General features: G+C 41.9%; 1 protein-coding gene across 4 annotated transcripts in view; it reads left to right on the top strand.

The window, feature by feature from the left end:
• Nucleotides 1–14,837, top strand: part of LOC139756512 (uncharacterized) — a 650,205-nt gene that overhangs the window by 535,245 nt on the left and 100,123 nt on the right. For all 4 annotated transcript variants that reach the window (XM_071675967.1, XM_071675968.1, XM_071675969.1 and 1 more), the window contains one exon: nt 1,850–2,064. In XM_071675967.1, coding sequence (XP_071532068.1) covers nt 1,850–2,064 — 215 coding nt within the window. The remainder of the gene's footprint in view (nt 1–1,849; nt 2,065–14,837) is intronic.

Genomic DNA, 14,837 nt, shown 5'->3' with positions numbered 1-14,837 from the left:
TTTGAAATAATGAAATGTAATGTACATTCATAAACACTTTACAAGCATTTTGACTGCACTGTTGAGGGTTTGAGTATGTGAGAGGGATTAGAGAAAATATTTAAAAGGCTAGTGCACGGCACCTTGTGACATGCCTTAACGTAACTGATGCACTTATGCCACGTGCTATGTAGGGGTTGCCACATATGTTAATAAGTTGGATTCCATGAGAGAGCAATGCTCAAGGAATGATTCACCAAAATTTCATGTTTGAATCAGAATTCCTTGATTTTAGGTGAATTTTTTTGTATGAGTGACCTGACACTGGTGCCAGTTGGACAGTAGTAGACTTCGATGTGACAGTTCAGTCATGGTGTATGATGAGATTAATGAATTGATACTTCCTACTGGCTCCCGTAAATGGATGGCAATAGGATGATGTTTCCACCTCACCCTCTAGACCTGATTTAAAACAATACCAAATAGGATACATTCTGTGCTCTTTCCCAACCCATTTTTCATATTAATAGATGCATTACATATATAGGGTGCATATAAACCACTTAAATACTGTTATTTTAGTAATACACACACACTTTTTTTTCTTGTTTTGATTCATAATACCCAAAATGTGCTTTGCGTATTGCTGTCAGATTTTTTCTTTAAATTATCATACTGCAGTTCGGAAATTATACAACCATTGCACAATATTTTCATAACATTGTACGGTGCTTTATTTCAATTTATATCACTGTATGTTGCATGTTTGACTGAGGCCATAAAAGTAAGAGATTGATAAAGAGGTACATCCTGAAACGATTATACATTACAATGCTCAACTTTCTGAATAGTTTACTATTGCAAATTTTCTGGCAATTGCATAGCATTCACCCGTCCATGTATCTGTTAAATGTAAGTAAACATCTGTGGCATGATCTTCCTGCTCTTTCCTTTACTCTTCAAGTTTTGATATAAAACTTGATATGCTCCTATGATATCATCGTAGATGAGGTCTTGTCAATAGAGGAAATGATTTATTTATTTTTGATGATCATTGTATTTAAACAACAGACAGAGCAGTATATAAGAAAATATGTCCAGTAATTTTCCCTAGGAAGGGTTAAATGATATTGTCTTAAGTTGGCCTCATTTAAAGTGGTTTCATTTAGAGTAAAACTTTTCAGGAGTGCATATCATATGTTGATTGAGAGGCTTTTTGCATTTTTGTTTAAGGCAGTAGATAGAATTCTTTTTTTTTTTTCTTTTAAGTATTTTTTAAGTTATTCTCTCATATTTAGAAAATTTAGTTAAATAGCACCATCAAGGATGCCATTTAATAGGGAATCTACCGTAGCAGGGAAATGATGGACTCCTTTTGAGTAAGAAAATCAACGACGAAACACTACTCCCAATGATACAGCCTCGCTGAAGGTGACTTTTGACTTGTGGTACAACCTGATGCAAGCAAAGTCCGGTAACACTTTCCTTTTTTTTTTTTTTTTTTATGTATACACATTTTACCTATATACATTGGTACATATTTTTAGCTGTGTATGTGCATATGATACATAAATAAGGTACATATAGCAAGGATTCCATCTGTGTAAATACTCTGTTATAAGATTTACAAAGAAATTAAGATTGAGGATAGTGCAAGTTCAGGGGCTGTTTGCACTTTATATTCCATTCCCAACTTGGACTGGAGTCAAGCCAATAGAAAGGCAGATAAGAATTTAATTTTTTACAACTCAAACTGGTCCAGATATTTTCATTTTTTACAAAGAATTTCTTCATTCTGGGTTGTTTATTGTTGAACGTTTTGTAGGAATTTTATGCATTTGCACTTTTAAGAATGCCACATATTTTGCAGGAGGTGATAAAATGATTACACCACTGCCGTTAGACATGAAACTGGAAAAAGGTGAACCTGAGAAACTCGAACCAAGGTCAGGTACAGGCACTCCTGGCCCAGCAGACTTCCCTTCCCGGCCTAGTGGTGCTTCTGCAACTCTTGCTCCACGTGGACAGTCTTCGCCTCATGTGCTGGCCTCTCCACACCATGACCGATCAACAGATTCTCCACAGGTACAGTAACAAACATAGATGTTAAGATATTCCACCTTATTGTTACTATTTGAGCACATGACATTAAACCGAAGAGTCTAATTTGTAAATTCAGGTTACCATACAAACTTTATTTATTGACTGAGCACTATGTATCTGCCAGTGCTGACTGTCATTGACTATTATCCACCACTTCAGGTACATATTCACAATTTTAAGAGTTGTCAGTTCTACCTCATTGGCTATAGATGACCCAGCTACATATGAGACAGCAGCTGGTCATTACATTTTACTTGTGTTTATTGTTTTGCCATAACTGACTTTTGTTGTCTTATTAGCAAAAAGAATATTTTTGACATTGTTGTAAGTGGTTTCTTACAAGTATTCAAGTTATGAAAGTTTTGAGGAAGGCTCCAGTATTTATATAAAGTCATTCACACCATTTTCCCTAAGATTTTGCTACCTTTTTTGCTTTACAAGCATCTTTAGCTTCACACATGCTAATGCTTTTCAGAAAGTGTGCAAACTTAATGACTTTTCCAGTTCATGCAGGCTCACAAATTTCAATGCCATAGTCTGCATGTCTATCTATATCTCTGATGCCCATTCCCTTCAGGAACTCCTTCAATGGGGTGGCCATGGCAAAAGAGTCTCCATAACTGGTGAAAAACTGTACTGCCTCTTAGCCTCAAGTTCCATACTTTTAACAGGTCACAGTCTGAGTGCAACTCTAGTTCAGTTTTCAAAGGCTCATACCTAAAGTTCCTACAGACTTCTTCAAGATAATGTGTCTTCACCATTTTACTTCAGATTTTGTTGCCTTTTCTTGCCCTACAAACATCTTAACCTTCACACACTTAACATGCTTTTCAAACATGCTTTTCACAGACTCTACAAATTAATGACTTTAACAGGTCATGCAGGGTCATACATTTCAGTGCCATGAGCTATATACCTACCTATCTATTTATTTCTCTGACACCCATTTCCATCTCTCGAGAACTCCCTCAACTGGGTGAAGGTGGCAAAAGATTCTCCATGACTGGTGAACTCTAGTGCCACTCCTTAACCTCTGATGCTTTACCCTTAAAAGGCCACTGGTAGAGCACAGCTCTAGTGCAGCATTTTCAGAGGCTCCTGCTGTATGTTCCTTCCTACTGATTACTTTTACTTACTGTGTATACTTATTGTTACTGCCTAATGTTGCAACTTTCCACTACTACATAATGCTCTTGTCTAATATTCTGTCTACTACGGCTATTTGTTTTTCCTACCATTTTGCCAAAAGGCAAATCTAGGAAAATCTAGCTATGTGGAATGAGCTATGAAAGTTAAGTGTTGTAAAGTGTTGTGTTTGACAAGGAGAGATTGAATGTTTATGGACAGAATGCAGGCAGTCCATGTGTGGGTGAGGCCGGAAGAAAATACAGCTATCTGGGTCAGAGGAGTGAAACTTTGAGAACCACTGAAGTGCTTGCTGACTATGCAGCTGTCACTAGCTCTCCTGATAGCCAGGCAAGGAGTACTGGCAATATACTTCCCTGTACCATGAAAAAGAGGGCAAATGAGAGTTGGTGTGAGAGAGTATCATTAAATTTTAGGGAGAATAAAAAGATGTTTTGGAAGGAGGTAAATAAAGTGCGTATGTCAAGGGAGCAAATGGGAACTTCAGTGAAGGGGGCTAATGAGGAGGTGATAACAAGTAGTGGTGATGTGAGGAGATAGAGTGAGTATTTTGAAGGTTTGTTGAATGTGTTTGATGATAGAGTGGCAGATATAGGGCGTTTTGGTCGAGGTGGTGTGCAAAGTGAGAGGGTTAGGGAAAATGATTTGGTAAACAGAGAAGAGGTAATAAAAGCTTTGCAAGAGATGAAAGCCAGCAAGGCAGCAGGTTTGGATGGTATTGCAGTGGAATTTATTAAAAAAGGGGGTGACTGTATTGTTGACTGGTTGGTAAGGTTATTTAATGTATGTATGATTCATGGTGAGGTGCCTGAGGATTGGCGGAATGCTTGCATAGTGCCATTGTACAAAGGCAAAGGGGATAAGAGTGAGTGCTCAAATTACAGAGGTTTAAGTTTGTTGAGTATTCCTGGTAAATTATATGGGAGGGTATTAATTGAGAGGGTGAAGGCATGTACAGAGCATCAGATTGGGGAAGAGCAGTGTGGTTTCAGAAGTGGTAGAGGATGTATGGATCAGGTGTTTGCTTTGAAGAATGTATGTGAGAAATACTTAGAAAAGCAAATGGATTTGTTTGTAGCATTTATGGATCTGGAGAAGGCATGTGATAGAGTTGATAGAAGGTATTAAGGAATATATGGAAGGTATTAAGAATATATGGTGTGGGAGGCAAGTTGTTAGAAGCAGTGAAAAGTTTTTATCGAGGATGTAAGGCATGTGTACGTGTAGGAAGAGAGGAAAGTCATTGGTTCTCAGTGAATGTAGGTTTGCGGCAGGGGTGTGTGATGTCTCCATAGTTGTTCAATTTGCTTATGGATGGGGTTGTTGGGGAGGTGAATGCAAGAGTTTTGGAAAGAGGGGCAAGTATGCAGTCTGTTGTGGATAAGAGAGCTTGGGAAGTAAGTTAGTTGTTGTTCGCTGATGATACAGCGCTGGTGGCTGATTCATGTGAGAAACTGCAGAAGCTGGTGACTGAGTTTGGTAAAGTGTGTGAAAGAAGAAAGTTAAGAGTAAATGTGAATAAGAGCAAGGTTATTAGGTACAGTAGGGTTGAGGGTCAAGTCAATTGGGAGGTAAGTTTGAATGGAGAAAAACTGGAGGAAGTAAAGTGTTTTAGATATCTGGGAGTGGATCTGGCAGCGGATGGAACCATGGAAGCGGAAGTGAATCATAGGGTGGGGGAGGGGATGAAAATTCTGGGAGCCTTGAAGAATGTTTGGAAGTCGAGAACATTATCTCGGAAAGCAAAAATGGGTATGTTTGAAGGAATAGTGGTTCCAACAATGTTGTATGGTTGCAAGGTGTGGGCTATGGATAGAGTTGTGTGCAGGAGGGTGGATGTACGGGAAATGAGATGTTTGAGGACAATATGTGGTGTGAGGTGGTTTGATCGAGTAAGTAATGTAAGGGTAAGAGAGATGTGTGGAAATAAAAAGAGTGTGGTTGAGAGAGCAGAAGAGGGTGTTTTGAAATGGTTCGGGCACATGGAGAGAATGAGTGAGGAAAGATTGAGAAAGAGGATATATGTGTCAGAGGTGGAGGGAACCAGAAGTGGGAGACCAAATTGGAGGTGGAAAGATGGAGTGAAAAAGATTTTGTGTGATCAGGGGCCTGAACATGCAGGAGGGTGAAAGGCGTGCAAGGAATAGAGTGAATTGGAACGATGTGGTGTACCGGGGTCGACATGCTGTCAGTGGATTGAATCAGGGCATGTGAAGTGTCTGGGGTATACCATGGAAATTTCTGTGGGTCGTGGATGTGGAAAGGGAGGTGTGGTTTTGGTGCATTATTACATGACAGCTAGAGACTGTGAACAAATGGGGTCTTTTTTGTCTTTTCCTAGCGCTACCTTGCACAGATGAGGGGGAAGGGGGTTTTTATTCCATGTGTGGTGGGGAGGCAATGGGAATAAATAAAGGCAGACAGTATGAATTATGTGCATGTTTTTTTTTTTTTTTTTTTTTCTGTCTCCCGCGTTTGTGAGGTAGCGCAAGGAAACAGACGAAAGAAATGGCCCAACCCACCCCCATACACATGTATATACATACGTCCACACACGCAAATATACATACCTACACAGCTTTCCATGGTTTACCCCAGATGCTTCACATGCCCTGATTCAATCCACTGACAGCACGTCAACCCTGGTATACCACATCGATCCAATTCACTCTATTCCTTGCCCTCCTTTCACCCTCCTGCATGTTCAGGCCCCGATCACACAAAATCTTTTTCACTCCATCTTTCCACCTCCAATTTGGTCTCCCACTTCTCCTCGTTCCCTCCACCTCTGACACATATATCCTCTTGGTCAATCTTTCCTCACTCATTCTTTCCATGTGCCCAAACCATTTCAAAACACCCTCTTCTGCTCTCTCAACCACGCTCTTTTTATTTCCACACATCTCTGTTACCCTTACGTTACTTACTCGATCAAACCACCTCACACCACACATTGTCCTCAAACATCTCATTTCCAGCACATCCATCCTCCTGCGCACAACTCTATCCATAGCCCACACCTCGCAACCATACAACATTGTTGGAGCCACTATTCCTTCAAACATACCCATTTTTGCTTTCCGAGATAATGTTCTTGACTTCCACACATTCTTCAAGGCTCCCAGGATTTTCGCCCCCTCCCCCACCCTATGATCCACTTCCGCTTCCATGGTTCCATCCGCTGCCAGATCCACTCCCAGATATCTAAAACACTTTACTTCCTCCAGTTTTTCTCCATTCAAACTTACCTCCCAATTGACTTGACCCTCAACCCTACTGTACCTAATTACCTTGCTCTTATTCACATTTACTCTTAACTTTCTTCTTTCACACACTTTACCAAACTCAGTCACCAGCTTCTGCAGTTTCTCACATGAATCAGCCACCAGCGCTGTATCATCAGCGAACAACAACTGACTCACTTCCCAAGCTCTCTCATCCCCAACAGACTTCATACTTGCCCCTTTTTCCAAAACTCTTGCATTCACCTCCCTAACAACCCCATCCATAAACAAATTAAACAACCATGTGTACATGTGTATATGTCGGTGTGTGTATATATATGTGTACATTGAGATGTTTAGGTATGTATATTTGCGTGTGTGGACGTGTATGCATTTACATGTGTATGTGGGTGGGTTGGGCCATTCTTTCGTCTGTTTCTTTGCACTACCTCGCTAACGCGGGAGACAGCGACAAAGCAAAATTTGATATATATATATATATATTTTTTTTTTTTTTTTTTTGTCGCTGTCTCCCGCGTTTGCGAGGTAGCGCAAGGAAACAGACGAAAGAAATGGCCCAACCCACCCCCATACACATGTATATACATACGTCCACACATGCAAATATACATACCTACACAGCTTTCCATGGTTTACCCCAGACGCCTCACATGCCTTGATTCAATCCACTGACAGCACGTCAACCCCGGTATACCACATCGCTCCAATTCACTCTATTCCTTGCCCTCCTTTCACCCTCGTGCATGTTCAGGCCCCGATCACACAAAATCTTTTTCACTCCATCTTTCCACCTCCAATTTGGTCTTCCTCTTCTCCTCGTTCCCTCCACCTCCGACACATATATTCTCTTGGTCAATCTTTCCTCACTCATTCTCTCCATGTGCCCGAACCATTTCAAAACACCCTCTTCTGCTCTCTCAACCACGCTCTTTTTATTTCCACACATCTCTCTTACCCTTACGTTACTTACTCGATCAAACCACCTCACACCACATATTGTCCTCAAACATCTCATTTCCAGCACATCCATCCTCCTGCGCACAACTCTATCCATAGCCCACGTCTCGCAACCATACAACATTGTTGGAACCACTATTCCTTCAAACATACCCATTTTTGCTTTCCGAGATAATGTTCTCGACTTCCACACATTCTTCAAGGCTCCCAGAATTTTCGCCCCCTCCCCCACCCTATGATCCACTTCCGCTTCCATGGTTCCATCCGCTGCCAGATCCACTCCCAGATATCTAAAACACTTCACTTCCTCATGGTGAGGTGCCTGAGGATTGGCGGAATGCATATATAGTGTCATTGTACAAAGGCCAAGGGGATAAAGGTGAGTGCTCAAATTACAGAGGTATACATTTGTTGAGTATTCCTGGGAAATTATATGGAAGGGTATTGATTGAGAGGGTGAAGGCATGTACAGAGCATCAGATTGGGGAAGAGCAATGTGGTTTCAGAAGTGGTAGCGGACGTGTGGATCAGGTGTTTGCTTTGAAGAATGTATATGAGAAAAACCTTTAAAAGCAAATGGATTTACATGTAGCATTTATGGATCTGGAGAAGGCATATGATAGAGTTGATAGAGATGCTTTGTGGAAGGTATTAAGAATATATGGTTGGGAGGCAAGTGGCTGGAAGCAGTGAAAAGTTTTTATTGAGGACCTAAGGCATGTGTATGAGTAGGAAGAGAGGAATGTGATTGGTTCTCGGTGAATGATGGTTTGTGGCAGGGGTGTATGATGTCTCCATGGTTATTTAATTTGTTTCTGGATAGGGATGTTAGGGAGGAATAGTAGTTTTGGAGAGAGGGGGAAATATGCAGTCTGTTGTGGATGAGAGGGCTTGGGAAGTGAGTCAGTTGTTGTTTGCTGATGATACAGCGCTGGTGACTGATTCATGTGAGAAACTGCAGAAGCTGGTGACTGAGTTTGGTAAAGTGTGTGAAAGAAGAAAGCTGAGAGTAAATGTGAATAAGAGCAAGGTTATCAGGTATCGTAGGGTTGAGGGACAAGTCAACTGGGAGGTAAGTTTTAATGGAGAAAAACTTGAAGTGAATTGTTTTAGATATCTGGGAGTGGATTTGGCAGCGGATGGAACCATGGAAACGGAAGTGAGTCTCAGGGTGGGGGAGGGGGCAAAAGTTCTGGGAGCCTTGAAGAATGTGTGGAAGGCGAGAACATTATTTCGGAAAGCAACAATGGGTATGTTTGAAGGAATAGTGGTTCCAACAATGTTATATGGTTGCAAGGTGTGGGCTATAATTGACTTGTCCCACAACCCTACTGCACCTAATAACCTTGCTCTTATTCACATTTACTCTCAGCTTTCTTCTTTCACACACTTTACCAAACTCAGTCACCAGCTTCTGCAGTTTCTCACCCGAATCAGCCACCAGCACTGTATCCTCAGCGAACAACAACTGATTCACTTCCCAAGCTCTCTCATCCACAACAGACTGCATACTTGCCCCTCTTTCCAAAACTCTTGCATTCACCTCCCTAACAACCCCATCCATAAACAAATTAAACAACCATGGAGACATCACGCACCCCTGCCGCAAACCAACATTCACTGAGAATCAATCACTTTCCTCTCTTCCTACTCGTACACATGCCTTACATCCTCGATAAAAACTTTTCACTGCTTCTAACAACTTGCCTCCCACACCATCTCTATCAACTTTATCATGTGCCTTCTCCAGATCCATAAATGCTACATACAAATCCATTTCCTATTCTAAGTATTTCTCACATACATTCTTCAAAGCAAACACCTGATCCACACATCCTCTACCACCTCTGAAACCACACTGCTCTTCCCCAATCTGATGCTCTGTACATGCCTTTACCCTCTCAATCAATATCCTCCCATATAATTTCCCAGGAATACTCAACAAACTTGTACCTCTGTAATTTGAGCACTCTTATCCCCTTTGCCTTTGTACAATGGTACTATGCTAGCATTCCGCCAAAGTATAATAAATAAATAAATACTTTTAAATGTATATGTATGTATATGTGCGTGTGTGGACGTGTATGTATATACATGTGTATGTGGGTGGGTTGGGCCATTTTTTCGTCTGTTTCCTTGCTCTACCTTGCTAACGTGGGAGACAGCGATAAAGTGTAATAAATAAATAATTATGTATATGTTTGCCTCTGGGAAATGCACTGGAGTTACCTTCAGTCTGTGGCATGTCAAGGGTGAGGCACTAAGGGGTAAGAAGTAGCACTGGAGTCCACCAGTTATTCTGAAGTGTAAAAGGGATGAACGATTGAGGGTGATGGGTCTGAATGGTAATGGGATGACTGGTAAGAGTACAAGTAGGGAGCTTTTGGAGAATTTTAAGAGTGAAAGTTTTGATGTGTAGTGGATTGAGGAAATTTATATAATTGAGCAGGGTGTTTGGAATGAAAATTTAACTGATAAATGGAAGTTGTGGGATGGCATGGAAAGAAGAGTGATATGGATGGGAATGAATGAAAATTATGTGGGAAGAGGGAAAGAAGGATGTGCAATTGTGCTATCTCTTAGAGTATGGAAGGGTGTTACACAGCATGAATGGAATGGATCAAGAATAATGTGGATGAATGGAAAGATTGGAGTTGTGACGTATGCGTGGGTATTTGCACCTGTGAATATGAAGACTATGCAAGATAAGAAAAAATGAAGCATTTATGGAGATATATGAATGATACTATGAATGGGTTTGAGAAGGAGAGATGGGTGTGTTTGAGGGAATGGTGGTTCCAGCAGTGTTGTGTGGTTGCGGGGCGTGGGCTGTGGATGGAGTTGTGCGCGGGAGGATGGATGTGCTGGAGGTGAGATGTTTGGGGACGGTGTGTGATGTGGGGTGGTTTGGTCGGGTGAGTGGCGTGGGGGTGGGAGAGATGTGTGGAAATGGGGGGAGCGTGGTTGAGAGAGCGGAGGGGGGTGTTTTGAGGTGGTTTGGTCGCATGGAGGGAGTGAGTGAGGAGAGATTGACCGGGAGGATGTGTGTGTCGGAGGTGGAGGGAGCGAGGGGAGGGGGGAGTCCGGGTTTGAGGTGGGGGGATGGGGTGAAGGGGATTTTGTGTGATCGGGGCCTGAGCGTGCGGGGGGGGTGAGGGGGGGGGGGGGGGAGTGAAGTGAGTTGGAGCGATGTGGTGTGCCAGGGTTGGCGTGCTGTCGGTGGGTTGAATCAAGGCATGTGTGTGGGGGTGGGTTGGGCCATTTCTTTCGTCTGTTTCCTTGTGCTGTCTCGCGGGCGTGGGGGGCAGCGACGGAGCAAAGAAGGAGGAAAAGAAAAAAAAAATATATATTATCCCTGGGGATAGGGGAGAAAGAATACTTCCCACGTATTCCCTGCGTGTCGTAGAAGGCAACTAAAAGGGGAGGGAGCGGGTGGCTGGAAATCCTCCCCTTTCTTGTTTTTTTTTAATTTTCCAAAAGAAGGAACAGAGAAGGGGGTCAGGTGAGGATATTCCCTCTAAGGCCCAGTTCTCTGTTCTTAACGCTACCTCGCTAACGCGGGAAATGGCAAATAGTATGAAAAAAAAAAAAAAGGTAGAGGATGCGTGGATCAGGTGTTTGCTTTGAAGAATGTATGTGAGAAATACTTAGAAAAGCAAATGGATTTGTATGTAGCATTTATGGATCTGGAGAAGGCATATTATAGAGTTGATAGAGATGCTCTGTGGAAGGTATTAAGAATATATGGTGTGGGAGGAAAGTTGTTAGAAGCAGTGAAAAGTTTTTATCGAGAATGTAAGGCATGTGTACGTGTAGGAAGAGAGGAAAGTGATTGGTTCTCAGTGAATGTAGGTTTGCGGCAGGGGTGTGTGATGTCTCCATGGTTGTTTAATTTGTTTATGGATGGGGTTGTTAGGGAGGTAAATGCAAGAGTTTTGGAAAGAGGGGCAAGTATGAAGTCTGTTGGGGATGAGAGAGCTTGGGAAGTGAGTCAGTTGTTGTTCGCTGATGATACAGCGCTGGTGGCTGATTCATGTGAGAAACTGCGGAAGCTGGTGACTGAGTTTGGTAAAGTGTGTGGAAGAAGAAAGTTAAGAGTAAATGTGAATAAGAGCAAGGTTATTAGGTACAGTAGGGTTGAGGGTCAAGTCAATTGGGAGGTGAGTTTGAATGGAGAAAAACTGGAGGAAGTGAAGTGTTTTAGATATCTGGGAGTGGATCTGGCAGCGGATGGAACCATGGAAGCGGAAGTGGATCATAGGGTGGGGGAGGGGGCGAAAATTCTGGTTATCTCGGAAAGCAAAAATGGGTATGTTTGAAGGAATAGTGGTTCCGACAATGTTGTATGGTTGCGAGGCGTGGGCTGTGGATAGAGTTGTGCGCAGGAGGATGGATGTGCTGGAAATGAGATGTTTGAGGACAATGTGTGGTGTGAGGTGGTTTGATTGAGTAAGTAACATAAGGGTAAGAGAGATGTGTGGAAATAAAAAGAGCGTGGTTGAGAGAGCAGAAGAGGGTGTTTTGAAGTGGTTTGGGCACATGGAGAGAATGAGTGAGGAAAGATTGACCAAGAGGATATATGTGTTGGAGGTGGAGGGAACGAGGAGAAGAGGGAGACCAAATTGGAGGTGGAAAGATGGAGTGAAAAAGATTTTGTGTGATCGGGGCCTGAACATGCAGGAGGGTGAAAGGAGGGCAAGGAATAGAGTGAATTGGAGCGATGTGGTATACCGGGGTTGATGTGCTGTCAGTGGATTGAATCGGGGCATGTGAAGCGTCTGGGGTAAACCATGGAAAGCTGTGTAGGTATGTATATTTGCGTGTGTGGACGTATGTATATACATGTGTATGGGGGTGGGTTGGGCCATTTCTTTCGTCTGTTTCCTTGCGCTACCTCGCAAACGCGGGAGACAGCGACAAAGTATAATAAAATAAATAAATAAATATATATATATATATATATATATATATATTATCCCTGGGGATAGGGGATTAAGAGTACTTCCCACGTATTCCCTGCGTGTCGTAGAAGGCGACTAAAAGGGGAGGGAGCGGGGGGCTGGAAATCCTCCCCTCTCGTTTTTTTTTTATTTTCCAAAAGAAGGAACAGAGAATTGGGCCAGGTGAGGGTATTCCCTCAAAGGCCCAGTCCTCTGTTCTTAACGCTACCTCGCTAATGCGGGAAATGGCGAATGGTTTGAATGAAAGAAAGAAGATGAATGCAAAGGTGGAATGTGATGAAAATAGCAAGATAGTTAGTAAATGGAGACTGCCTGGAGTAAATGAGAATTAAAGTATTCTTGCTGATGTATGTGCTGTGTGCTGAAAGGGGTTGATTCTCTTTATACTCCTTTTTTCAGCACAAGATGATTCACATATATATGTGAATGAGAAATGATGGAAGAGAAGAACAAAAGGGTTTGATTGCTTATGTGGCAAAATAGATGAAATTTTGAAAAAGTTTATGCTGGATGCTAGAGTTCCAAGGGGATTCTCAGAAAACTCTGACTCTTTTGCAGTCCTTGTGGAAGTGAGGACCAGGGGGAAGTGGAGGTATGGCATAAGGAGGAATGTAAGGGTCAAAGTGTTGGTAAGCATGAAGATGAATCAGAAAGAATGCAAGGAGGATTTTGAAAGAAGGGTGACAAAGTTTAGATGAAAGTGCAATAAATTTTAGGGATGCATTCATGTGTGAATAGTGTTTGAAATGTTCAAAGAAAAATTGTTATAGGTTGTAGAATTAGTACTTGGATACAAGGTTGTGAGATAAGAATAAAAGTCAAAATGCATAGTAGACAGATTATGTTAGAGATGCTGTGGAAGAGAAGAAAAATGCATATGGTAGACTGCTTGAAACGATTGTGCCAATGGAAATTTTGGAAATTTAGCTGAGGAGAGGAGGGAAGATTTGCAAGTAAAATGTTACCAAGCTGGTAAAGGAAAGCAGAGAAAGAATGGATGAAGATTTTGGAAGAAAGTCTAATGAAATGTGTAAGGAAAATAAGAAATCGTACTGCAAGGAGGCAAAAAAAGGAAAGAGGTGGATGTATGAGTGGAAATGTAAGGGTAAGAAGTAAGGAAGGGGAGTTGCTAAACCAAAAGGAGGATGTGGAAGGAAAATGGAAAGAGTATTTTGAAGAATTGATAATTGTATGAGAAGGTGAGGCTGCAGTTCTTACATACATGGGTATGATGGTAAGAAGAGAGGTAAAAAGGGAGATAAATGATGTTAAAGGTTGAAAAGGCACTTGGAGTGAATGGGTTTACAGCTGAAATGTTGAGGTATGTAGGAGAAAATGTGATAGACTGGTTGCATTTGGTATGTAATTTTTCGTGGAAGCTGTAGACTGTGTCTGAGGATAGGGTGGAACTTCATATTGTTCCTTTTTTTAAGGAAAAAGGTACTTTGGATATATATAGCAATTATAGGGGACTAAGTCTTTTAAGTCTGTAGGTAGTAGTTGTTAGGCAGCCAACTTCCAGGTAGTTATATCACCAGTACTACCTGCCTGGTTATCAGAAGGGTCATTAATGCCTGCTTAGTGAGCCAGCACTTAGTGGTTGTCAAGTTGCACTCCTCTGACCCAGGTAGCTGTCTTTTCTTTCTGCCTTACCCACATGTGGACTACTGGCATTCTGTCCACAAACATACAATCTCTCCTTGTCATACATAACACTTGACAGCGCTGAACTCGCATAGCTCATTCTTTGTAACTCTAGATTTTCCAGTGCTGAGCACTATGCACAATCCCTGCCTTTTGGCAAAATGTCAGGAGCATTAGATAGAAGTAGTACGTAGGAACATTTAGGCAGGAGCTTTAGATAGAAATAGTAGGAAGGAACATTAGGAAGGAGCATTAGGTAGTAGTAGTCAGTAGAAACGTTTAGGTAGGAGTGTCTGGAAACACTGTGTGTTGGAGGTGTCCTCTGACAATGGCAATTTAAGGGTGAGACACTAAAGACTTAAGAAATGGCACTGGAGTTCGCTAGTTATGGAGACACTGTTGCCACTGGCACCCCTTTGAGGGAGTTTCATTTGGGAACAGGCATGAGAGGTATAGATACATAGATAGAAGTCTATTAAGTATAACTGGAAAAGTGTTGATTCATAGTGATGGAAGTGACAGAATGCAGAATAAGCGAGGGGCAAGGGGATTTTAGGAAAGGTATGAGGTGTTTGGATCAGATTTTTGTGGTGAGAATGACTGGAAAAGTATGCGGTATGGGAACAACTGTTGAATGGTGTGAAAGTGTTCTGTAGAGGAGCAAATGAATATGTAAGATTGGATGAAGGGTTGAGCGAAAGTTTCATTATACGAGGGTGTGAGGCAAGGCTGTGTGATGTCACTGCAGCTTTTGAACATTGGTGTGGATGAAGTGATAAGAGAGAAGAAAACAAAGCTTTTG

Source organism: Panulirus ornatus, chromosome 22, assembly GCF_036320965.1.
Source record: "Panulirus ornatus isolate Po-2019 chromosome 22, ASM3632096v1, whole genome shotgun sequence".
Classification (NCBI taxonomy): Eukaryota; Metazoa; Arthropoda; class Malacostraca; order Decapoda; family Palinuridae; genus Panulirus; species Panulirus ornatus.
Note: the sequence above shows the minus strand (reverse complement) of the source record. Positions and strands in the feature narration are given on the sequence as shown.